Source organism: Cydia fagiglandana, chromosome 18 (assembly GCF_963556715.1).
Source record: "Cydia fagiglandana chromosome 18, ilCydFagi1.1, whole genome shotgun sequence".
NCBI classification, from domain to species: domain Eukaryota; kingdom Metazoa; phylum Arthropoda; class Insecta; order Lepidoptera; family Tortricidae; genus Cydia; species Cydia fagiglandana.
This window is the reverse complement of record NC_085949.1, coordinates 6,456,917-6,482,317: the sequence shown is the minus strand read 5'-3', so window position 1 is coordinate 6,482,317 and position 25,401 is coordinate 6,456,917. Positions and strand designations below refer to the sequence as shown.

The 25,401-nt window shown below is 40.4% G+C and overlaps 1 protein-coding gene across 1 annotated transcript in view; it reads left to right on the top strand.

Annotated features, from left to right (window-relative positions):
• Window positions 1-25,401, top strand: part of LOC134673595 (putative epidermal cell surface receptor) — an 86,787-nt gene that overhangs the window by 58,997 nt on the left and 2,389 nt on the right. Inside the window, exons 7-19 of the mRNA XM_063531595.1 lie at window positions 218-599; window positions 5,971-6,187; window positions 7,111-7,440; window positions 7,475-7,581; window positions 10,832-11,005; window positions 11,602-11,776; window positions 12,559-12,760; window positions 15,030-15,166; window positions 21,762-21,952; window positions 23,063-23,282; window positions 23,588-23,691; window positions 24,426-24,590; window positions 25,176-25,259. Of these exons, the coding sequence (XP_063387665.1) occupies window positions 218-599; window positions 5,971-6,187; window positions 7,111-7,440; window positions 7,475-7,581; window positions 10,832-11,005; window positions 11,602-11,776; window positions 12,559-12,760; window positions 15,030-15,166; window positions 21,762-21,952; window positions 23,063-23,282; window positions 23,588-23,691; window positions 24,426-24,590; window positions 25,176-25,259 (2,488 nt within the window). The remainder of the gene's footprint in view (window positions 1-217; window positions 600-5,970; window positions 6,188-7,110; window positions 7,441-7,474; window positions 7,582-10,831; window positions 11,006-11,601; window positions 11,777-12,558; window positions 12,761-15,029; window positions 15,167-21,761; window positions 21,953-23,062; window positions 23,283-23,587; window positions 23,692-24,425; window positions 24,591-25,175; window positions 25,260-25,401) is intronic.

Here is a 25,401-nt window from a genome sequence, read left to right as displayed (position 1 = left end):
TTAGCGGCGCTGGTCACTTTTTGTGATGGGGAAAAATGTTAAACTCGCGACAGGTCACGTGACCGACAGTTTCGACAGATTGAAAATTCGTATGACGGACACGTGACCTGATAGAAAAATTGTTACAATGTCATCGAGTTTTCACTTCTGCTGGCACTCCCGGAGTGCAACCCGTTGTTTTTTTTCAATCTCAAGAAAACGAAACTTGTATTTCCAGATACCAAACCTCACAGAGGAACCTCCAACATCTACCACCATGCGTCCACTAGTGCTGACCGAACCTATTGGCTCCATCAAGGTCCTGCAAAACAACAGCGTCCAGGTGGCCCTAATGCACTCCAACAGCAGCGATGCCCCCATCCATCTCCTCATCAGCAATGACGGAGGAACCACGTTCGAAGACGTAGAACTTAAATATGATAACCTCATCCTTAACCTGGACGGTGGAAAAGACTACATTCTGAAGACGAAGGAGACTGGAACTAAGTTTAATTTCACGATAACTTCGATGGATATGGTGGAAAAAGAGCCGCCTGAGGAATTGGTTGAGGTTGATGAGAAGATGGGGTGCCATGAGAATGGCAAGTTTTATGAAGTTGGTAAGTACTTACTTACAGATTTTTTTGTACGGCGTTCCGTAGCTTATTGCTATAGTTAATTTTTTTTGCATTAGAAATAAGGTAAACAATCTTGATCTGTCTTTTATTTGAAAAAGACATTTTAAAAATAAGTTGCGGCAAATATGTAACAATTATGAATCTAATCTAATAAAGTTGATGCAGCTTTGAGAGCCTTCCTAAGCGCGTGTATGGGACAGTGGACCACAGTCCTTCGTCAACCAGGAGGCAGGGATGACCGTCCTGGCCCGCAGGATTTTATAAGGATTGAGCGAGGAATTTTTCAGGGCGACAGTCTGAGTTCTGCCTAGCTTTAAATCCCCTCAGCACCCTGCTGAAGCTGAATTTGGGACTAGGTTGTCGGCTTCGGAGAGAGGGTGAAGTCATTTCGCACCTTCTGTACATGGATGACCTCAAATTATTTGCACCAAACAACCAAGACCTGTCGGAGCTACTGAAAACCACGGAAGTCTTCAGTAGTACCATCAACATGGAGTTTGGTGTCGATAAATGTGCGGTTATGCATGTAGAGCGGGGGAGGGTTGTAAATTCAACAAATTTACAACTGTCTGAGACAATGTCTTTCAGATCTATCTCTGAATCAGAAACCTATAAATACCTTGGTATGTCACAGTCGTTGGGTATTGAGGAGGAGGGTATTAGACGGTCGGTGAAGGAGCGCTTTTTCAGTCGGCTCACAAAAGTCCTTAACAGTCTTTTGTCAGGAGGCAACAAAGTGCGCGCCTTCAACGCCTGGGTAATGCCCCTACTCACATACTCCTTTGGCATACTAAGGTGGACTCAGACCGAGCTGGACGCCCTGGATCGGAGGGTCCGATCACTGCTCACCACACATCTCATGCTACACCCACGCTCGTCAGTTATGAGATTGTACATCCCACGGAAGTGTGGAGGCCGAGGCTTCCTAAACGCCAAGGATCTCCACAACCGCGAGGTGTACAGTCTCAGGAACTATTTCCTTAACAACGAGTGTGGGATGCATCGTGATGTGGTGGCAGTAGATAGGAACCTCACGCCGCTCTCCTTGGCAAACGAGAACTGGCGCAAACCTGTGGTACTAAGTACTGCGGATCGCAAGGCGGCATGGGAGAGTAAGGTGCTACACGGGCGGTTCTACAAGGCCCTCACGGGACCCGATGTGGACCTGCTCGCGTCGGTGAACTGGTTACAATTCGGGGACCTCTTCGGAGAAACCGAGGGTTTTGCCTGTGCAATTGCAGACGAAGTGATGATGACGAACAACTATCGGAAATATATCCTGAAGGACGGTACGGTCGACATTTGTCGGGCATGCCGCCGTCCCGGAGAGTCACTCAGGCATATCATTTCCGATTGTTGTCATCTTGCTAACGGCGAGTACTTGCACAGACATAATCTCGTAGCCAGGATTATTCACCAGCAACTTGCTCTTCTATATGGCCTTTTGGACCGCGAGGTAGGACTATTGTAGCCAATAAGCCTGATATTGTGATAATAGACCGTTCGCAACGTCGGGCCGTGCTCGTTGACATCACCATCTCCCATGATGAGAATCTCGTGAAGGCCGAGAAGGACAAGTCCAGTAAGTACCTAGACTTGGCTCACGAGATAACCGCCATGTGGGATGTTGATTCGACGATCATTGTCCCGATAGTCGTTTCAGTGAACGGTTTAATAGCGAAGAGTCTCGACCAACATCTCGAGAGACTCTCGCTAGGTGGTTGGATCAAGGGACAGATGCAGAAGGCGGTGATCTTTGACACGGCGCGGATAGTACGTCGGTTCCTCTCTCTGCAGCCCTGACCACCGGTAGCTTGGGCCTTGCCCCGCTGCTGGCGGCACCCTAGGTTAGGTTTTTTATAATGTGTTTATTAGGGTGGGTCGATTATGTATGACACAATTTTTTTTTACTTAAATTGTAGCTGGCTGGGTTTAAAAAAGCGCGTTTTTATTAATACTTTTATAAAATTAAAAAAAAAATTGATTTCGTTATATGTTTTAGCCCTCTACAGGTATTCAAAGTTTCATAATTTTTAATTTATTGTAATTATTATCATTTATTAAAATAAAATTATATTACATTACAATATCATTAAAGCCCATTTACAAAAGTTAAAATAATACAATATTTCATAAGGATGGGGTTTTTTACAATTTATGTTGAGAAAATAAAAAAATAATTTGTCTGTTTCAAACATGCATTTTTATTACATTAACAGTTGTATTGCGCCTTGTAATCAATAATCAAATGTTGGCATAATTGATCTAGATTCCAGTTTGGTCCGAATGATTCCATCCCGAGCATTTTTTGATGCCACCGTGATTGATGCTTCTGTCACAAGTTTTATGCAACGTTCTACAGCCTGCGTGTGACAGGGAAATTTTGGGAACATTATATCTTCTGATGGTAAGTCTTTCGCTATCATCTCGTTCAAATTCTCCTCGGATATATGGCTCATTATTGGCGGAGGTGTTACTTGGCATTCAGCCCAGATTATCATATCTATATAATCAGTTGCATTAAAGTTGAGCTTGGGTAATTTAAACACTCTAACAGAACTACTGTTTTTCTGATGTCTTGCTTGTAAAATTTTTCGAAGAGCAAGTTCCCTTACTGACCTCCTCTCATCCGATATCATAGCCATTAGTATATTTTCAGGATGAGCGAAAAAAGCATTTCTTTGAATAACAGGGTCAATTATGGATCTTACATTTTCATTGAAGGATCTAGATAAACGTATTAAATTGAATACGTGTTGTGGGCTATAAATACAAGACTGTTTTTGTTTGATTTCAAACCAGACTGGAGCGTACACTTTAATTATATATTCAACGAGTATCTTCAAATTATTTGACGGTTTCTCACATCCAATATAGTAGCGTAATATACGATTAGCTGTGGTAAGCCAACGAGAATGAGCCATTTTCCCAGGTTGTCTATTTGCGAGTTCTGCACTGCAAGTCCCCGTCGACACGGCACAACACATTTCGTACAAATACTTTTGATCTGTGCTTAAAGATTTTAAAACATTCTGATCTAGAATAGCCATATCACTATAAATAGCTACGTACTTTTTTACGGACAATTTTTCGCAATTTTCAAGGGCCTTTCCTATGGGACCAGAGTATTCTCGAGGGCCATTTGTGCCTCCATCTAAGTGACAAAATAAATGACGCAAAGGCAATTCATTTGCATGGAGTTGGCAATGGTAATGGTCTTTGTAATTCCAATTCAGTCAGTCTAATAACTCCTGCTTTACATCCTGTATTTGTGGCAGTTCCATCACAACCTATACATTTAATTGCTTTCAAATCTATTTGGTTGCTTTGGCAAAATTCTATAATTGAATTGCTAATTTCTTTGCCAGTTCCAGCTCTTGGTGTCGTGTGTCCTAAATATACGGAACCTGGTTCACTTATAAGTGATATATGTTCTTCTACAATAAGTCTACGATAAGAACGATCATCAGAATGTTCAATAAGCAAGGTTTTATCCTTCCTGCCGTCAAAATAAATCGCTTCGACTTGATTATAGCTAACATGCTGTTGCAAGTTAAGTCGTTCCTTATTGCGAGCCCGCCGTACTTTGCTTTTATCAACTACCAAGTTTTTCTCTTCGCGTGATATTATTCCTATGTCTTGGAGTACAGCTGTTGCGATGGCAGCTCCCGATCGATCTGAAACTCCGTATCGATCACAAGTCTTCGCTAGTTCTGGTAATCTTAAGGTATTGTATGTTGACTCATTTTTTAACGGTAATGTCAGGGATGAAGTTAACTTTTTAACGTCGTAATTAGAAGCAGTATTTATTTGCGAAGAACGTGCTATTTTGTGATTGGAGCAAATGGAACTTGGGCCTGGTTGAGACTTTAAAAAATCGGTCATCCGTTGCTGCAATTTTTGTTGTCTTTCGATTTTTGTGTAATTTTTTTTGGTCTGGATTTTATCTACACCTGCTATTGCCATTTTTCTTTCCGACCGTTGATCTAGAAGAAATTGTTGTTCTATGACTGGCACTTTGTTTTGCTTAGGGCAGAGGCAATAGTTGGTTGAAAGATTAATTCTACACTTGCAAGCTGCTATGTCAAAAAGTTGAGATAGGGAACTGTTTTTGAAACTTGTTAACTTTTCAATGTAATTCTTAGACCTTTTGTTTTTAGGGTACCGTATAATCTTCAGGTATTCATCATAATACTTTTTTAGTAGCACTTTTATCCTTTTGGGACTTACAGTAGGTATAGAAGCAGAAATCCAGATCTTCTCAATGTCGCAGGTCACAATAGCAAACACTTCGGTAATTGATGGTTGCTTTCCGGAATTGATATCTTGTAAGTTACGTCTTACATAAAGTATATATTTTATAGTGTCTGATATTGTAGGCAAGACTCTCGTATTAAGATCGGATGGTGGTCCAAACAAAGGGCAAGATACTTCACTGCGCGTTTTAAAGATAGATGGTTTATTACTCATTTTTAAGAAAAGAACTCGAAATTCCAACAGTATTTATACAATGTACTAGGTATAAATGTTATCTAACACAAAGATTAACGAATATTTACTGAAAATCTTGCCAAATAAGTATACATAACGTTTTATTTATACGACAATATTTACATCAAAACGTAAGTAAGAAGATTGGCGGGTATAACGAAAATAAGGTTGACAAATATAAGTCTACCTTCATTTTAATATGAAAAATTATGTTTAGGTTTCGTTCCATTACTCGCAAATAATAAAAAAAAACAACAAAAAAGTAAAAACAAAATATTTGAATACATTTTAGGTACAGTAATATTACTCATCGAAAAATAATTATTCCCAAATATTCAAGTTTCGGTAGAGGGCTGAAAAATATATCGATTATTTTTTATATTATTTTTCTGACACTAAATGAACTAAAACGCAACTTTTGTAACATACCCAACATTCATTATAATTATTTTACAAAATCGACCCACCCTAGTGTTTATATGTATTTTTATTGTTTTGTAAGTGTTTTTATATTTTACTTTTATATTCATATTATAAAAATACCTAACCTAAGACGAAAAATAAACAAAATGAATCTAATACGATCATTTATTTATATTCTTATGCTTTCATAAGTAATAGTTACTAATTTTTTGATCATGACATGACTTTTAATTGAAAGCGTTTTTCAATGCCAAAGGAAATCTCTTGTTCACGCAACGCCGTATTTTAGGCCCAGCACCTTCTAGGTTTGTTTTATGGCAATTCTGAAAATTTACGCGTTTCTGAGAAAAACCAATTATGACTAACGAAAATTCGGACACACAATACATTATGACTTAAAACTTTTTGGGAAAGAATAGAAACCATAAAACTTTTCCAGGCGAAGAGTTCCACATCGGGTGCTCCGAGCTGTGCGAGTGCACGGGCGATGAGACGCGCGAGTGCGCGGCGCTGGAGTGCCCGTCGCACGTGGGGCTGGAGCTGATGTCGAAGGGCTGCGTGCGCTGGGCGCCCAGCCCGCCGCCCGCGCCGCCCAACTGCTGCCCGCGCGCCGCGCGCTGCCTCAGCGACGGCACGTGCCATTACAATGGAGTACCGTAAGTAAACTATAGTACATTGCGCAACATGGGGCGTAAGTTGAATATTGCAAACGAGAGTAAGTTAAGTAAGTTTATAAACTCGAGTTTGCAATATTATTACGCCCCGAGTCACATAATGTTTTTCATCACACTTGCAATACAAAAATTAAGTATAAAGACAAAAAACTGTTAATTATGCCACTAGAAACTTCATAACTCCCTAGGGAGAACGCTTTTTCTATAACTCCCGCTAAGCCTGCGTGCAATTCCACATTTACTGAGCGAGTGTGATGAAATAGATATTTAAGGATTTATCCAAAAGGATATCAGCAGATGCCACTGGTGATCGTAGAGCTGGCAGCTTCCTCGCACAAAGAATAAGTATTGCGATATAGCAAGGATATGCTGCCAGCATCTAGAGCACCATTCCGCCGGGGAATAATTTGTAATTATTTATTTTTAGATTCGTTTTATATATTTTTAGAACTATAGATATACTCGTAAGTAGGTACGCAAGACGTCAATGATCTAATTAAGTTGGTTCTCTGAAAGCCTTCTCTGATAAATAATTAGCTGATTAGTAAACGTAAATATATAGTTTTAACTGTTTCTTTGTTAGTGACAGCTTACCATTTTAATAAGTTTTACACAAAAAAAAAATTTAGTAGGTACAAGCTTTTATCGCTGACTGTACTTTTCTTTCCACGGGCAACTAATATTCATCGAGACAATTCTAAAAACCCAAGCACAATTAGGTTGCGATGTTTTACCAGATAATTCCATAATATTGCATTGTCATGCATTGCATGCAAATTTTCGGCTCCACTGGAAGTCGGAAAGTGAGTCAAATTTAACTTACAAGATTTGACCGTTACAAACTTAAGCAGGTTGATAAAAAGCTTGTAAAATAGGCTTTTTTTAATAGTCATACCTTGTTCCAGCATCCCGAACTGGACCGACGTGCCTATCAGCCTCACGGGCTGCTCGCAGCGCTGCTTCTGCGAGAACGGCGAGCTAGACTGCCAGGAGGTGTGCTCCCCCCTCCCGCCGCTGCCCCCGCAGAACATGCGCTGCCCCCCCGGACACCACCCCGGGGCCGTCAACATCTCCATCGACGACTGCTGTCAGCAGTGGGGCTGCGTACCGCACGGTAATGTCCTTACTCGACTGGTAGTATTCCCCCTCCCCCGCAGAACATGCGCTGCCCCCCCGGACACCACCCCGGAGCCGTCAACATCTCCATCGACGACTGCTGCCAGCAGTGGGGCTGCGTACCGCACGGTAATGTCCTTACTCGACTGGTAGTATTCCCCCTCCCCCGCAGAACATGCGCTGCCCCCCCGGACACCACCCCGGAGCCGTCAACATCTCCATCGACGACTGCTGCCAGCAGTGGGGCTGCGTGCCGCACGGTAATGTCCTTACTTGACTGCTAGTATTCCCCCTCCCCCCGCAGAGCAGCGCCCGTCCAGCCTCCACCCCGCGCCCGTCAACATCGACGACTGTGTTATCAGTGGGGCTGCGTGCCGCGCGGTAATGTCCTTTGCCTAAAATGAGTGGAAGATCTGGCGCGGCGTCCAAGTTAAAAATTTAGTTATTTGTTTTACAAGGGGGCAAAGTTGATGTTTAACCTCTCGTGCTAATATTGATACCACGCACGAGAGTTAAACAAAATTTCCCCTCAAGTGAAACACAATATTTTTCACCACACCAACCCGAAGCAAATATTAAATGTAAAATATCAAACCAAATCAAATCCAAATGAATGTTATTAAATATTTATCATCCAAAATCGTCATTTAAAAGCCAATTCTACCAGCAAACATAAGAAAATAACTCAACATTTGCATTTGATTACTTTGCCTCACATGTGAATAAAATGCAACTTTGCTATCAGTGTTTGAAGTGCAAAGTAAGCCTTTCCAAGCTGGTGTGGTGAAAAAATACAAACATATAGGTACGAACGGCCTCAGTGCACGCTGCTCAAATCACTTGGAAGCTCGACGTCCCGCTGGACGCTCGCCACTGGGACTATACACTTACTTCCAACGTAAGCTTAGCATTTGAAGGCTTATGTTAGGTTTTATCAATAGGGCCGTCATATGTGAAACTTATGCTCTAGTCGCCGTATTAGCAATTCATATTCAGTATTAATAAATGAGACCACTATCCAAATATAAAAGTAAGAGCCCATCCATCAGGTCCGGATAATTTGATAACCATATAGCTACTAGTTGATAGATCATCACCTCTACATCACGCTATTGAAACATCATCATAACTAAAATTTAAAATTTAATAAGATTAGTAGGTACAGGCCGCGTAGCCAAGATGCCAATCGCTAACGCTCCGTAGCGATCGAAACGCAACTGTCACTGTCACACTCATGTGGAAGAGTGATAGAGATACATAATGCTTTTCGTTGTCGAAGCGATAGCGATTGTAACCTTGGCTAGGCGGCCTGTTTCTGTCACCCACGCGATTCCTAGTCTATGCCCACGGCAAAATATTAAATATACTGATTACCTACTACCAGAAATTATACAACCACTGGAAAAAATCTTTAGAAGTGGAGTGGAAAAACATCACATCATCAATCATCACCATCACAACTGTCTTGGAACTCTTAAAGCATGCTTTTTGAAATGCTGTTGCATGATCATTCATATCATAATCAGACATCGTTAACAACCAAACACTAATTTTACACTTAAAATTACAGAATTTAATTAACATGATTGGCTGTTAAAGATGTCTGTTATTAATTCATTTTACTTACAGCTGAAGAGGGGGATGTATTACATTCTGACACGACGCCGCCGCCAATCACCGTGTCTTTCCCACCGCGACAGAGCAAACCCACTGACAGCGATCCCTACAGTCGCCTCAACCTCAACCAATACATAACAGAACCCGACGACTTCAGTCTATCCAATGAAAACGCCACAGTCTTCAACTTTGCCCACTTACACATTCCATTAGACAGCTCCGAACCCATGGAATTAAACAACTATTCGGAGCCAAACAAGGGAAGACTTCCCGAGATACAAATAACTGACGATGGTTATACATTTTTCCCTCCTAAACCTGTCGTTCCAAAACAGCTTATTTACAAAGTTATGCACAATTCTCTCCCTAATGTCAGCCCTCCAGTAGCCGTCAACCAACCACGCAATAAAGATACATCATTCCAAAAACAACCCATCAAGAATGAAAATCCTCCTGAACAACCAATTTATTTCACACCAGCTTCTAATTTTAAGCCGTCAACTAAAACTATCAAGACCGAGCTGACACAAAATTTCGTACAACCGAAAGTTCTCCTACCCACACCCTCAGTCTCACATTTCAAATCAACAACTTACAACGTATCAACGCTAACGCAGAATCCTGAGCGTTTCGCCCTTCCCATACCTATCAACAAACTTCCAGATTACAGACCACACGCAGACAGACAGACTTATGACAGACCACATGGAAAATTCGTGACAGCATTACAGGGCGTGTCTGTAACGAAACCAACGAAACCACCGACTGACAAAAGGCATTGGGAGCAAAGCACTAAGATGCACGTGTTAACGAAATTGCCCAATCCTTACGAAAACGTCCTACTAAGAGCTGTGCCCAGCACGAATGAACCGTGGTTCTTATTCAACCATCAAAGTAATACTCCTACTAAAGCTTATTCAGCTTTAGACCTAGAGAATCTTCTAAGCCAGATGGAAGTGGAATCAGAAGCAAATCGGAATTTAGAACGATCAGCAGACAAAAACCGATTTACCGGGGCAGGTCAGTGACCTCGCCAGGTGTTAGATTCTTCTAGTATCTGTATTGAGGCTACTGACTGACTTGAAACGACTGACTCTAGTTTGTGACGTTACTAATAAAGTGCAACGTAGTTTGGCAAGACTTTTTAACAAAACCCATTCTTCACTTTTAACTCTCATGAACTAAACTATCAGTGGTGGAGCGTCCATAGAACTCGATTCCTATCGGCTTATCTGGTATTCAGGCTATTGGGCCATTCTCTTTAAACTTATGAAGAAAAGGAAAGGCAACTTAGCTACGGCTTGCCTACGAACTATCTAGACGCGCCGCCACTGATACCTATTCAACTATAGTTCGTTTTTTTAGCATTAGAAAGAACTTACAAGAAGGTAAGCGATCTTGACATGTCTTTTAATTGAAAAACGCTTTATAAAAATATAAAACTATTACTTATGAAAGCAGAAGAATATAAATGATTGTATTAGATTCATAATTGTTACATATTTGCCGTAACTTATTTTTAAAATGTGTTTTTCAATTAAAAGACACATCAAGATTGTTTACCTAATTTCTAATGCAAAAAAAAAACGAAGTATAAAACTCAAAACAAACTAAATTATTTCAGCTTTCTTCTTTTAGTAAGGAATGTGAATTTAGACTATTCCTACTAATACCTTACGTAACTTACCTTCGTAGTTTAAAAACTTACCTATGAACGTTTTAGCGTCTAACAACCATCTTCGTGTAATCAATTAGCTTAAATTGTACGTAGATACTTACTAGAAAGGCTTATGATGTCCCTACTTATGTATTTTCAGTATTGCTCGCTGTGTATATTGTCGGTGTCTCACAAAATACAATGCCAATTTCCATAAATAAATGAATGTCTTCCAGGTCAAACCCCGTCATCAGAAGTGCCGAGTTCCACACAGACACATATACCAAAAGCGCCGTTCCTGCCAACGGTGCCCCCGGATTCCTCGATCCACTTCCCGGATGAGGATGTCGGACAGAACCATATAATACAGCAGCGTCCTGTCAACCCGCTGGTGAACGGGCTACCACCAGGTAAAAATTTTAAAATCAAGCATCATCTTTATCAAGTACACAATTTCTCGCGGTATACATATTGAACACTCCGTTCCAGATTTTTCGCGTCGCCAATTTTACAGTCAACATTGTACTTAGTGTTAAGATCTAGGTGGCTAAACTCAATATCTTATTACGTTTACGGGACCTGCGGAAGACTTGCCAATTTTTTTCAAAGTGGTGCTTATCGCTCAAGAAGATAACTACCTAATCAAGAAACCAAAGAGAGAACGCAGCCAGTCTTATGGGAACCCTGCCACAGGGATAGGACCTGGGTGATCTAGCATAATATAATATACATAGTGTGCTACGTCACCCATGTTATGTTTTATTTATTTTTTTAGGTATTAGTTTTAGTTTTGTGGGTATTTTTAATTTTATCAAGAAACAGACAACCGTTGAGTTCATAAGGATTTAATTAATACGAGTAGCTTTAGATACGAGAATTAAAGGGGGCAAAAGGAATCCCATGACATTGGGTAGATTAAAAATTGAATTCACCGAAACTACAACAACAACACACAACAAGAAGACAACAACAAGACAAAAAGTAACGCTAAAAAAATTCTTTCCAGGTCTCATACCCTCCGGAATACCTGGAATCACGGTACCGCCGAACAACGAGAACAAGAAGCTGACGGTAATCAACCTGGTGGCGGATTCGCCGACCAGCGTAAAGATGCTGTTCGCCCTGCCGCCTGTACTCGTTGGGTTGCGCGGGAGTGTCGACCTGAGATATACTGACAAAGCGTGAGTCACTTTCGGCTGATTTAAGGATGACTCGCGCTAGACCGGGCCGTGTCAGGGCCGGAGCATTGTTTTCTATGGAAAGCACCACGTGATCACCGGTCTCCTGTCATAGAAAAAGAAGCGTCGGAAGTCTCGTCCCGGGCCCAGGCCGTTCTAGCGTGAATCATGGTTTAGTCTCACCAACCATTTTCCTTACTATAGTTCGTTTTTTTTAGCATTAGAAAGAACTTTAAAGAAGGTAAGCGATCTTGACATGTCTTTTAATAGAAAAACGCTTTTTAAAAATCAGTAACTATTACTTCTGAAAGCAGAAGACTATAAATGATCGTATTAGATTAATAATTGTTACCTATTTGCCGTAACTTATTTTTAAAATGTGTTTTTCAATTAAAAGACACATCAAGATTGTTTACCTTATTTCTAATGCTAAAAAAAACGAACTATAAAAGGAGGCGGTGAAATTTATATGGGGATTTATATATATAGGGGGAACTTTGACTGCCCTTTATCAGAAGTCATGACCACTCATTGGTCTCCGACTGACACAGTGCGGTGAGTGTTACACCTTCTTATACCGAAGACGGTAAAAAATTGAATAGGGACGTTAAAACATGATGAAAGCACATTGAAATTAGTAGAAATACTGTAATGATAAATAAAATACACGACCTTACTTTTGTTTATCTTCCAAGATGAAAAGTTAATTTTATAAAAACGTATACTCTCTGACTTTTGCTAAGTTTTTTGAGCTCTAAGTAACTACAATTTATATTTCTCCCCAGTGACGAAGACATCTCACACTGGTACTCCCAAGTGTTCGCGCCGGCGGACGAGGTCCTCACCACGTCGCGCCTGGAGTTCCGCCTGACCGGCCTGAAGCCGGCCACCGTGTACAAGATGAGAGGGAAGCTATACCTGCACAACTTACCCGTAGAGCCGGAGAGCGAGATATACAGCATCCGCACGCTGGATCCCCTGCCCACGGTAAGTAATAGATGGTAACGAGGTCCTCACTACGTCTCGCCTGGAGTTCGGCCTGACCGGCCTGAAGCCGGCCACCGTGTACAAGATGAGAGGGAAGCTGTACCTGCACAACTTACCCGTGGAGCTGGAGAGCGAGATATACAGCATCCGCACGCTGGATCCCCTGCCCACGGTAAGTAATGGTAACGAGGTCCTCACCACGTCTCGCCTGGAGTTCCGCCTGACCGGCCTGAAGCCGGCCACCGTGTACAAGATGAGAGGGAAACTGTACCTACACAACTTACCCGTGGAGCCGGAGAGCGAGATATACAGCATCCGCACGCTGGATCCGACGGTAAGTAATTATTTCACTTAATTATTCCATGGTATCTAAGTTTTGACACTTTTTAATTGCTTAGTTAACTAGGTATACTTATTTTATTTATTTTATTATACAGCTTTGATTGTGCATGGGGAGGACTGGTCTAGCGCTAAAGAGGCATCGGAGAATGCACTATATCATGTGTCGCAGTGGCTGTCATCTAATCTTCTTACACTAAATGTCGATAAATCTAAGTTTATAACCTTTTCGCCAACATCTGTTTCGCAACCAAGTGCGGAGTTCTCGGAAATTATTGTTCACAGATGCCCAAGGCAATTAGCTGAGTGTACTTGTTCCTCACTTTCGCGTACTTATAGCATTAAATACCTGGGTGTAATAGTTGATAGCAACCTCCGGTGGGAATTACATATTGATACACTAAGTAAAAAAATTAGGAAATTAATCTATATTTTTAAAACCCTTCGCTCAGTAGTCGACCAAATGGCATTAAAAATGGTGTATTTTGCCTTGGCACAATCACTGCTAACCTATTGCATTAGTGTATGGGGTGGTGCTGCGAAAACCTTACTCTTGTGCTTAGAAAGAGCGCAACGTGCAGTCTTAAAGGTAATTTTCAAGAAGCCCTTCAGGTATCCTACCACTGATCTTTATAGGGAGAGTAAAGTGCTGTCGGTACGAGGTCTATTTTTCCGCCAAGTCATTTTAAAAAAACATAAGACCATAACCTTTGATAAAAACCTCAGGAAAAATAAACGTAGAGTTCGTGTCTGTGGTATACAGAAATTTCGCCTGGCAGTTTCAGGACGTCATGTTGATTACCTTAGTTCTAAATTGTACAACAAGGTTAACGACCTTACCGATATATATGCTCTCACACTAAGAGAATGTAAGCAGAAAGTCACTGATTGGCTACAAACGCTAACTTATAACGAGATTGAGGATTGCCTAGCCTCTCATTACTAAAATATAATTCGAGCAACTTACACAACTAACACACATACACACATACACACACACACACACACACACACACACACAAACGCGCGAGCGCGAGCACATTCACATTTACAAATTAATCACACTTTCAACTCCTGTGTATTTTTCCGATATTTTTAGTTTTTATTTTTATTATCAGTTCTGTTGTACACTTGTAGATTTAGTACCAAAACCTATATAATAATATAGGTATACTTAATGTTTTCTCCGGGGTGAGAGCCTGGTGAACTGTAATACAGGTTTTTTACCTAGTTCAGACTCCAGTCTCTCACAAAGGATCACAACGTCATCTCGAATTTAAATTTTGTTATCATACTGTGAAATTGTTACAAATCCTTTGTGAGCTGATAAATAAACATTTTTTATTATTTATTATTATTATTATTTATTTAGTGAAGGTATTCAATCATTCGGTCACTTCTGTGACCCACGACCTAATAGTCATATTGAGCAACCCACAGATTTTACTTTACCTACGCCATAGATAACGACTGGATATAACGCTTGTGCTCTTATACTTTGTGTGAAGTACTTATACTTACCTACATATCAACAAAATTGAGTTCTCAAGTATCATTTTCATCATCATATCAGCCCTTTATCGCCCACTGCTGAGCATAGGCCTCTCTTCTAGTACGACACTTGTCCCGGTCCTGAACTAATCTCATCCAGAAGTGACTCGCAATTTTCCGAGTGTCGTCCACTCAACGAGCCAGCGGACGCCAGGCGCTTCTTTCATTTGAAAGCGGCCACCATTCTGTTAACATTTTAGTCCACCTGCCATCGCTCTGCCTAGCAACATGTCCCGCCCAATTCCATTTTAGTTTGGTAATGACAAAACCCACGTCATGCACCTTGGTGCGGCGACGGATCTCGACATTCCTTACTCGATCTTGAAGCTCGATACCGAGCATCATTTTATGAGTGGTAAAGTTTAGCTTTTGTGGACAGGTGGCACCGGTAGAAGTGAAGAGGCGAGAGATCGATAGCAGAATGGCGGTCCACGAACTCAACGACTCCGTGGCTCAGATCACATGGAAACGGTTCACCGAGGCAGATTTACCGTTTATTGACGCCATTCAAGTTCGGTAAGTCTAATTCTATTCCTAGCCAATGGTATTATAAAGAGGCATAACAATTGGAGGGCTTCAATTGAAGGGATGTTTACAAAATCAACATATCTGACTACACTGGTTGACACCTGAAACGATTGACAATGTTTTTAAAAAAGTGTCAACCGCTCTAAGCAGTTATGTTGTTTTTGTAAACATCCCTTCAATTGTACAGTTGCTCTTTTGGTCGCGCCTATAGTTCGTTTTTTTAGCATTAGAAATAAGGTAAACAATCTTGATGTGTCTTTTAATTGAAAAACACATTTTAAAAATAAGTTACGGCAAATATATGGAATAATTATGAATCTAATACGTTTATTTATATTCTTCTGCTTTCATAAGTAATAGTAATTTATTTTTAAAAAGCGTTTTTTATTTAAAAAACATGTCTAGATCGCTAATCTTATTTCAAGTTCTTTCTAATGCTAAAAAAAACGAACTGTAGGCAAGCGAAAAATGCACGCGCGAATGAGCACACAACAACGATAGTTAGTAACAAAGGTAAGCGAAAGTTAATCAACATTAACAGATTCGTTCGTAGATATGTAATTAAATAAATGTGGAAGTATTTTTGTGCTCTTTATGTATGAGTAAAACCTGTCTATAATCATATAACATTGTTTCTAGCCTGTTTTTTCCGAAAATCTTGTAAACGTATATAATATATTCCGGTTTTGTGTGTGAAAAACTTGTATAAATACTTTAAGTTTGTTAAGAATTTACCCCCTTATTACTAAACACAGTAACTAAACCTTTGTGAACCATTCGTATGCCTTGACAAAAATTTGGTTAGTACTAAATTAATAACCTTGATATTAAAACCTTAAAATTGTAAATTACAGTCCAAAATTGTCTGGATAAGGCATACGAAAGGTAAAATGTTGTCTATTTCTAACAAACGGAATTCTCAAAATGACGTACATGTACAAATTCCAACGGTTTGTTGGATTTGACAAGACGATCAAATCCGACTATAAATCGGAATGTATCTTCGCCAATTCTTCTTCACTAGGTTTAACATCAATTCTTGGGTCACTAACAGAAATTCTCGTATTATTTTCATCATCATTTGTATCTTCTCGCTCTATAACTTCCTCTTTTAAATGAATTGTCAGTTCAGTATCCTCATTTTCTGTTTTATTATCAGCAACTTTAGCTTTCTTCAACTTTTTAGCACTTACTGTGTTACTATTCCTTTTTTTTGAGTTATTGCAGTTCTTGTTTAATAAATACAGTTTCACCCGCTGTTAAGGAATCTTTTTTTTTATCGTCTCTATTCTCACTGGCATAATCTCGCGCATATTCGTCACGGCGATCATCTTTGTCGTCATTGCTATCTTCTTCATATTCAGTTTTGATAACTAACGTTTCAAATTCCTTCCTAGTATTTTCTAGTCCTATATTGACTTCTGTTGCATGTTCTATTTCAATATTGACAAGCGAGTTCTGTGCGCGTTTAACGTCTTAACAAAATTGTACATTTATAGTTTCGTGTCACAGTCTCGGCAGACAGTCTTAGGTAAGGATGCGTCATTGAAGTCTAACTATACGATGATGTCGTTAAAGGCGACTGTTGTCGTGTTTATAGCCAGATACGGCTTGTTGGATATGGAGCTGCATTCTTTGCTGAATTCGCCACAGAAGCGACATTTCTCTATAGTGCCTCTGCTTAGAGGGTATTGTAGCTCCTTGGATGACAAGTTGCTATCTGGAATATAGTGTTTTAGCAAGACAACTCAGATATAAAAGTCAGGAATTGCGACTATTATCAATCAAGAACTGTGGAGTAGGTAAATTTTTCCTTCCTCTGAATCGATTATATATTAGGATCGGTTCATTCGAGATAAATCTTAAAAGGCGATGACTCAAAATATTGAACACTAGTCTGTCGGCATATTATTTCAGTGAATCCTGCAAATTAACGCCGCAGTGGGCTGCCTGTATTTATTACAGCTCCACGGTCTCGCCACTGGGCCTCGGCAGCATGCGCAACGACACCAATACATCGGAGTTTAACATCAAGATGTTGGCAAGCTTACTCAATTCAGAACTAGCGGATGTTAAACGGGGTCTGGTTAGGATTGACAATAATTTAAGTACCAGAAATCAAGATATTTTTAATGAAATGAAAAAAGAAATCTCCCGCGCCATAGGTGGCATTAAAAATGAATTCACCGAAACAACTTACGTTTTAATCCAACAAATAAAAGACCTGCAGACCAAACTCTCTGCAGTCAATCAAACAATGCAAAACCTTACACAAAATAACTATCGCCTTAACGCAGAACTTACAGGTGTAAAAACTAACCTTAGTTCAACACTAAATATCACGGAGTTGGAAGAAATAGTTGACCAGATGCATTCAGAGCTAAATGACAGAGACCAGGCACTGTTGCAAGATGATTTGGAAATAACAGGGGTACCAGAACAGCCGGGTAAATCAGCTTTACACTTTACGAAAGGGATCCCACTGAAACTTGGCACGAGACCGGAAGAACCAGATGTCATCAGCATGCAACAACAGAGGCCGGTTAGGACGACCAGCAGTGTTGACGGCCTATGGCTATGCCCCTACCCGCCGGCTATGCGTTTCACTAAACGTGTAATGAAATCCTGCGAAAGGCACGGATTCGCCAGGACCTCGACACCAAGGACATCGAATTTCCTGAGCACACTCTTTGCCGGAAATTTACTTAAACGAGAGGCTAACAATGACAAATATTTTAGAAAGTACGGCAAGCGGCCAAAGCAACCGGCTGGAAGTTTGTGTGGACCGGGGAGAGACACATGTATGCCAAAAAACAGACGGCATCGACAGCAAAAGGCTAAGAATTCAAAATGAAAATGAATTTGAGCGTGTTTATTTTATAAATCCAACAACGAATATCTAATAATAAGTAACTATACCTACGTGTTATATTATAATGTTAACGTTTTACCTCTGGATTGTAAATTATGTATGAATGTAGCTGAGTTTAAAAATATGCTCTTATACAATGGAAATATATATCATGTTATTTGTATTGTAGATAGTTATTATAATAGTTTTTTTTACTTTTAGGTACACACTTAGAAATTTGGTTATTCTTTCAGGAGATGGCTTTACGATTTTATTCTTGATTTTCTTAACATGTGATTTCCAATTTATGCCTGTATCAATATTTAATAATTAAATATTACAAGAACCTAATGAGTAATGAATATTGATATTCATAAATATTTATTTTATGGTGTTGAATTGTGTGTCAAAATGTTTTATTATTATTTATTTATGAATATTTTTATTTAACATTGTTATGACAATCGAATTATATTTTACACGGGTTCTTAAACATCCGCCTTAACCCATTGTATGCCTTTGTCAAAAATTTGCTATTGAATGACCTTAAAATCGTCCATTAGGCCCCCCCCCCACATCTAGCGTCTTTCGAACGTCGGCGTCTACAACTGTATGGCCGCGCTCGACGCAATGTCGACGCAAAGTCGAGGCAACTGCGCAGCGACGTCATTTTCCATAGCGCTGACCAGACGCCGAAAGACGCCGACGCTCGAAAGACGCTAGATGTGGGGGGGGCTTACAGTCCAAATTATAAAATAAAAAATATTTTTTTCTGGCAAAAGAAGTGCACAGTATGGGTGTTGAAGTCCCTGTCTTCTAAGCTAGGCAAAAACCTGTGTTACAAAAGTCAGTGTCCTCTCCCAGACAATAGAAACTGTGTAGGAATCAGGAAATTACATATTATGGCTTATTATTATTAACTACAATTTATTGTTAATTTTTAAATTTGAAACAATTCTTTTGTGTGTGTACGGGACAAGGCATACGAAAGGTTATGGTTAAGTATACAGGGTGGAAAGATAAGTCCGGCCCTGGAGGGAAACTACCTTAAATCCTTAAGCTGGCTCATTTTACTTAAAGGAGACATTCCTTTATTTTTAAAAAGAAACAGAACTGCATTCAAAGATTTTCAAAAACTCGCTTGCCTCGCCCGGGAATCGAACCGTCTAAAAATTCCAAAAAATAAAATCTCGCAATTTTATTCTACTAATCGATACAGTTAATGTTAATGATAACATTTCTCCAAGAAACATTAGGTCTTACACTCGTCTGTCGTACAAAATATCCATAAAATGTAATATTTAGTACTTAAGATTTTTTTAGACAAGCCAAATTGAAGAAAAAAATAAAAATACTGTAAATACTGTACTGTGTTACACGTAATAAATAAATATTCATTCATTCATTCATTCAAATGCAGTTTTGTTTCTTTTAAAAAATAAAGGAATGTCTCCTTTAAGTAAAATGAGCCAGCTTAAGGATTTAAGGTAGTTTCCCTCCAGGGCCCGACTTATCTTTCCACCCTGTATATTGACATAAGTTTTGCTTACAATGAAAATATTAGTCATACAAAATAATGGCCCACAATGTAAAACAATGAACAAGTTACGAGATACGAGCTTTTTAAAGTAACTGTCAACGCTTGTTGTTGTTGTGTGGTCACAGAATAAATAATAGTACCACAGAAAGGAAACTTCCTACAAAACCTAAGTTTGAGAGCGGTTCAGGGTCGAATCATGCTGTCCCTTTCTAACGTATGACACTATCCCTTTCGGCTATTTAGGGTTGTCAAAATTCAAGCCATTATCTGTGGTCGTGCACGAAAAGGGACGTCAAGTTGTGTCACCCTAATATATAATTGCTCGGAGCAATGCTGAGCCGAACGGAGCCAAGTTTGCCCGGAGGGAGAAGTTTCGCATCCCCGGTATGGCGTAGCATTTATTGCTTGAATGAAATGGGATTTACGCGTGTTATTTTGTTTTATGTACTTCGCAATGTTAAAGTGACATTCCATTTCCAACTGCAGCTGCAATACTGTTCATTTTCTATGGAAATTGACAATGACAGCGACGCGTTTCCATAGTAAAATGAACAGTATTGCAGCTGCAGTTGGAAATGGAATGTCACTCTTAATCCTACGAGCTGCATGTTTGCAGCATAAAGTAAACAATTGAATAAAGGGCGTTTTCAGAAATAAATATCGAAAACCCGATTCTCACAGATCCCGGTGTTTTTGGGTTCTTTCAACTCAGAATCACTAGCATATTCAATTCTGATGATAAAATAAAATGTCCAACAAGTGAAAAAAAATTTCATTCTAAAACGTGACGTAATGGAATGGACATTTTGGGACATCTTTTTTTAATAGTGAGATGGGGAATGCTGTCGATTCTGAGTAGAATAAGCCCAAGAACGTCCAGATGTGAAAGAATCAGGTTTTCAATATTTATTTCTGAAAACGCCCAGAACATATTAGGTAAGTAGGTATTACTACTACTACTAGATATATATGTACATAGATTTGTCTACCTGTTGCTCAAAGAAAAGTTTAACAATTGTTATCTAATTGAATTATTTGTGAAAATACTAACAGAAAAAATTGTTTAAGATGTCACAAATATATCATTAATATTACGAACCAAAACTCTAAAAAAAACATCCGATTAACATACTCTGGCAGGCCCACTTGTCAGTAGAAAATAGAGGTAAATTTTAAAAATGTAGACGCAGAGTTGACATCCCATAGAAACTTTGAATTTCGCGCCTATTTCTAGTGACCAAGTGGGTGTGTTTGAGTATAGATGAGAATATTTATACTGTCAAATGATATATAGTTGGTCAAGCAAATCTTGTCAGTAGAATAAGGCGGCAAATTTAAAAAATGTAGGCGCGAAGGGTTATCGTCACATAGAATATTTTAATTTCGCGCCTTTTTTTACTGACAAGATTTGCTTGACCAACTATAAATAAATAATTTTAAGTTCAATAAGTATCAGTAAGTAAATGTAAATATATATTATATTTTAGTTAAAATTATGTCATCAAAAAGACTAATAAGTACTTCTGTAGGATTTTAATAAGCATATGCCTCGCTTATTTTAATGTGTAAATAAAACAAAAATGTTTGAAGAGTTATAAGTGTTTTTGTGACAGGTACCTACAGTAAGCAATAACATGCCTGTCATCTCAAATATGAAATTATGACGTATAAATAACACTTGCACTGCCTATGCATTCAAAATCCAAATTGTTCCCCTCCCCAAATATTTTTAAATGGGTAAAAATTCTTTTTGTATTGTTTCTGACCACTCTGTCACGTTTGGTTTTCCGTCTTCTATCAAATTAATAAAAAGTCGAGTGCTATATATCGCATGTCTTTCTAGCGGTAGATTATATTTTACACAAGAAAAAATAAAAACTAAATTTCATCTCACAAAAAAAGCTACACTCCGTCACATTTTTTGAGGACAAAAAACAAGAAAACGAATAGAATTTTGACCCAAATACAGTAAAACCACCCAACCATTATCTAAAAGCTCCCAAAAATATGTAAAAATAACATAATATCTTCGTTGAGATGTGAATGTCACAGTTGCGCAGATTTTTTTGATTCACAGGACGAAAACACTCAGCCGACGCCAAAAAAAGATTAGTATTGATATTTACTGAAATATAATTGGGTGGTTTTAGGATATTTCATTTTATTTATGTATATTGTTCGGATTGTTCCAGCTACCGTCCCGTTGGCAACCCGATCTACAGCATGACGGAGTTACTCCACCACAGTCGAGACTCCGTGTTCCTACAGGAGCTACGACCTGGGAGCAGATATGAGGCCTCTCTAGTACTAGTGCCGCCACCTGGAGCCACTACTGAGCTGCACGACCCCGCTGTGCTCGAGTTCACGACCGCACCTTACATCGGTAAGTGTGTTACTATGACTTGCTTCACCACAGTCGGGACTCCGTGTTCCTACAGGAGCTACGACCTGGGAGCAGATATGAGGCCTCTCTGGTTCTAGTGCCGCCACCTGGAGCCACTACTGAGCTGCACGACCCCGCTGTGCTCGAGTTCACGACCGCACCTTACATCGGTAAGTGTGTTACTATGACTTGCTTCCCACAGTCGGGACTCCGTGTTCCTACAGGAGCTACGGCCTGGGAGCAGATATGAAGCCTCTCTAGTACTAGTTCCGCCACCTGGAGCCACTACTGAGCTGCACGACCCCGCTGTGCTCGAGTTCACGACCGCGCCTTATATCGGTGAGTGTGTTACTAATGACTTGCTCCACCACAGTCGGGACTCCGTGTTCCTACAGGAGCTACGACCTGGGAGCAGATATGAGGCCTCTCTAGTACTAGTGCCGCCACCTGGAGCCACTACTGAGCTGCACGACCCCGCTGTGCTCGAGTTCACGACCGCGCCTTATATCGGTGAGTGTGTTACTAATGACTTGCTCCACCACAGTCGGGACTCCGTGTTCCTACAGGAGCTACGACCTGGGAGCAGATATGAGGCCTCTCTAGTACTAGTGCCGCCACCTGGAGCCACTACTGAGCTGCACGACCCCGCTGTGCTCGAGTTCACGACCGCGCCTTATATCGGTGAGTGTGTTACTATGACTTGCTTCACCACAGTCGGGACTCCGTGTTCCTACAGGAGCTACGACCTGGGAGCAGATATGAGGCCTCTCTAGTACTAGTGCCGCCACCTGGAGCCACTACGCCATAGTAACACACGGTAAGTGTGTTACTATGGCTTGCTCCACTACAGTCGGGACTCCGTGTTCCTTTGCTAGGGGCAAATAACATAAAATGCCATGAAAATCTTCTCAAAAGGCATAAGAAACGCGTCAAAAGTACCCGTAGGTCAAGTTACTCGGCAAAGGATTCGCTGTTTTATCGATCTACGTGTACATATGTTCACATTTTCACGTCGTTCATATCTTTGACGTCGACTACGTCTATGTTTAAAGGCGAAGATAAAATGTGATAATTTAAATACTTACCTAAACCCTTACCTTCTGATTCCAGACCCATACAACTGGTCAGTGCAGCTGGAAGCCCGCTCGGTGGGCGCCGAGGCGGCGGAGCTGACGTGGCGCGGCGTGCCGGCGCCGGCGGAGCGCTGGGTGCGCGTGTACCGCGCGGCGCACGCGTGCGGCGCCGGCCGCCGCGAGCACGACGCCTTCCGCCTCGCCGTGCGCGACCAGGCGCCCGCCATCACGCTCACCGGCCTCGAGCCTGACACGAGGTCTCTATTTCTTTCTCTTAGCATTCTCTCTCTCTCATACCCGGAACCCACATTCCGCTTTGCGACATTTCCTCCTCCACTTTGGTACCAGCCTACCACAAAAATTGAAATTATTTGTGACGGAGAAAGATGCCCGCAATTTGCGAACTTTGTTTTGCGCGATAATAGCCCAGAAACTAGCTATCGTTTTTACTATTTCAACCAAGCTTATCCACTTACCTATACAAAAGACTCGTAACCAACAATGTTACAAACTATGTTATGATATTATTTATGTGCTAAATGTGAATTATTATCATTTTCAGGTGTCGTGTGTGGCTTGAGCTGTTCCTTACAAATGGAAAAGTGAAGACCAGTAACGTGCTAGAAATTAACACAAAGTCCCTAGACTCTCCGGAGCCAATCGACAGTGAGTATAACATGACTTTTTTTTTAATAGCCTGTTATAGTGTCCCACTGCTGGGCAAAGGCCTCTCCCCTTGATTTCCACGACTCCCGTTGTTGAGCTATTTCCGGCCAGTTATTAATGAAGGTGTCTAAGTCGTCCCGCCATCTCCGTCTGGGCCTGCCACGTCCGTGCTTATTTGCGGCATCCACTTGGTGGCTATCCGGATGTATGCGGCCGACGTGACCTAACATGACCTAATACAAATACCTACAAAATAACATGACCTAATACAAAAAAAAATCTTGGAATTACGACACAATAATTATTTAGGTAGTTTTGTACCTTTGTAGGTAAAATAACCTACCAAAAGGATTACCTTTAAGGTTAAGGTATTAACCTTTAAAGGTTGGTTCTTATGAATAATTCATGATGGACAAACCCTTTTTTTTGCATCTAAGGGCCGCCATACACGGACTGCTTTGAGCAGTCAGTGCCAACAGCTTCAAGCTGTCGCCGTTGGGTGATCTGCAGTTTCAATACAAAATCTCTCAAGCAGTTGCAAATGCTTCGGGCGGTTGGCCGCGCGGTGAAATTTCATCATGCGGTCATGCTGCAAAAGCAGTCCGTGTATGTTGATCAATGGGTTACTGCTCGAGCAGTCCCTGTATGGCGACTCTAACGACTTTGTACGACTTCGTTGTGTAACGAGAAACATAAATAAAATACTATAGTTAAATTCTACCTACCATTTCCAGATGCCATCGAAGCCTCATCAGTGGGTGGCGCCATGGCGCCGCGGGGAGATTACTACGGAGCGCTAGTGGTAGTGGGCGTGGTGGCCGCATTGGGCGCGCTGACGTCACTTTTGCTTCTGCTGGTGGTTGTCCGTCGACATCGCCCGCGCTCTGTACCTATTACTCGTAAGTAATCGATGGTGTTACCACTTTTTATTTACAAGCTTTTATTTAGTTTCACCTGACCGTTGTCTGTAATCAAATCTTGCAAGTTAAATTTGATCCACTTCCCGGTTTCCGATTGAGCTGAATTTTTGCATACATACGTAAGTCGGCTGACAATGCAATATTATGGTGTCATCGAGCTGATCTGATGATGGAGCCCAGAGGTGGCCATAGGAACTCTATGATAAAACAACGAAACCTAATTGTGTTTGGGGTTTTTAGAATTGTCTCGATGAGTATTAATTGCCTGTGGAAAGAAAAGTACAGTCAGTTATAAAAGCTTGTACCAAAAATGAATTTTTTGTCAAAAACTTATTATTTATTTTGATTTATGGTACTACTTAATACTGCGTCAGTCAATTAAAAACTAACGGCATGCCGGGGCTAGTATTGTGAATATACCTAGCTAGTAGCTATCACACTAATATTCATTTAGTGTCGTAGAAATATAGCTAGTTCTTATTCACTTCCCAGATTTTCTACACTATCTACTATTTTAGATTAAAAAATAAAAACGAAAATTAATTCAGTCTTATTTGTTTACAGCTGTACCTACCGCTCCAAGGGAGTCGTCGCTTCCACCGTACGACAACCCCGCGTACAAACTAGAGTTACAGCAAGAAACTATGGGTAAATAACCACAACTATTGTAAATGATACCTTACCGTTCAAGCTTTAAAGTCTATATTTAGTTGCCTTACCTCAGTGCTCAGTCCTAGTCCGATTTCAGAAAATTTATGACAACATGGAAAATAGAACCTTATTCTCAAAC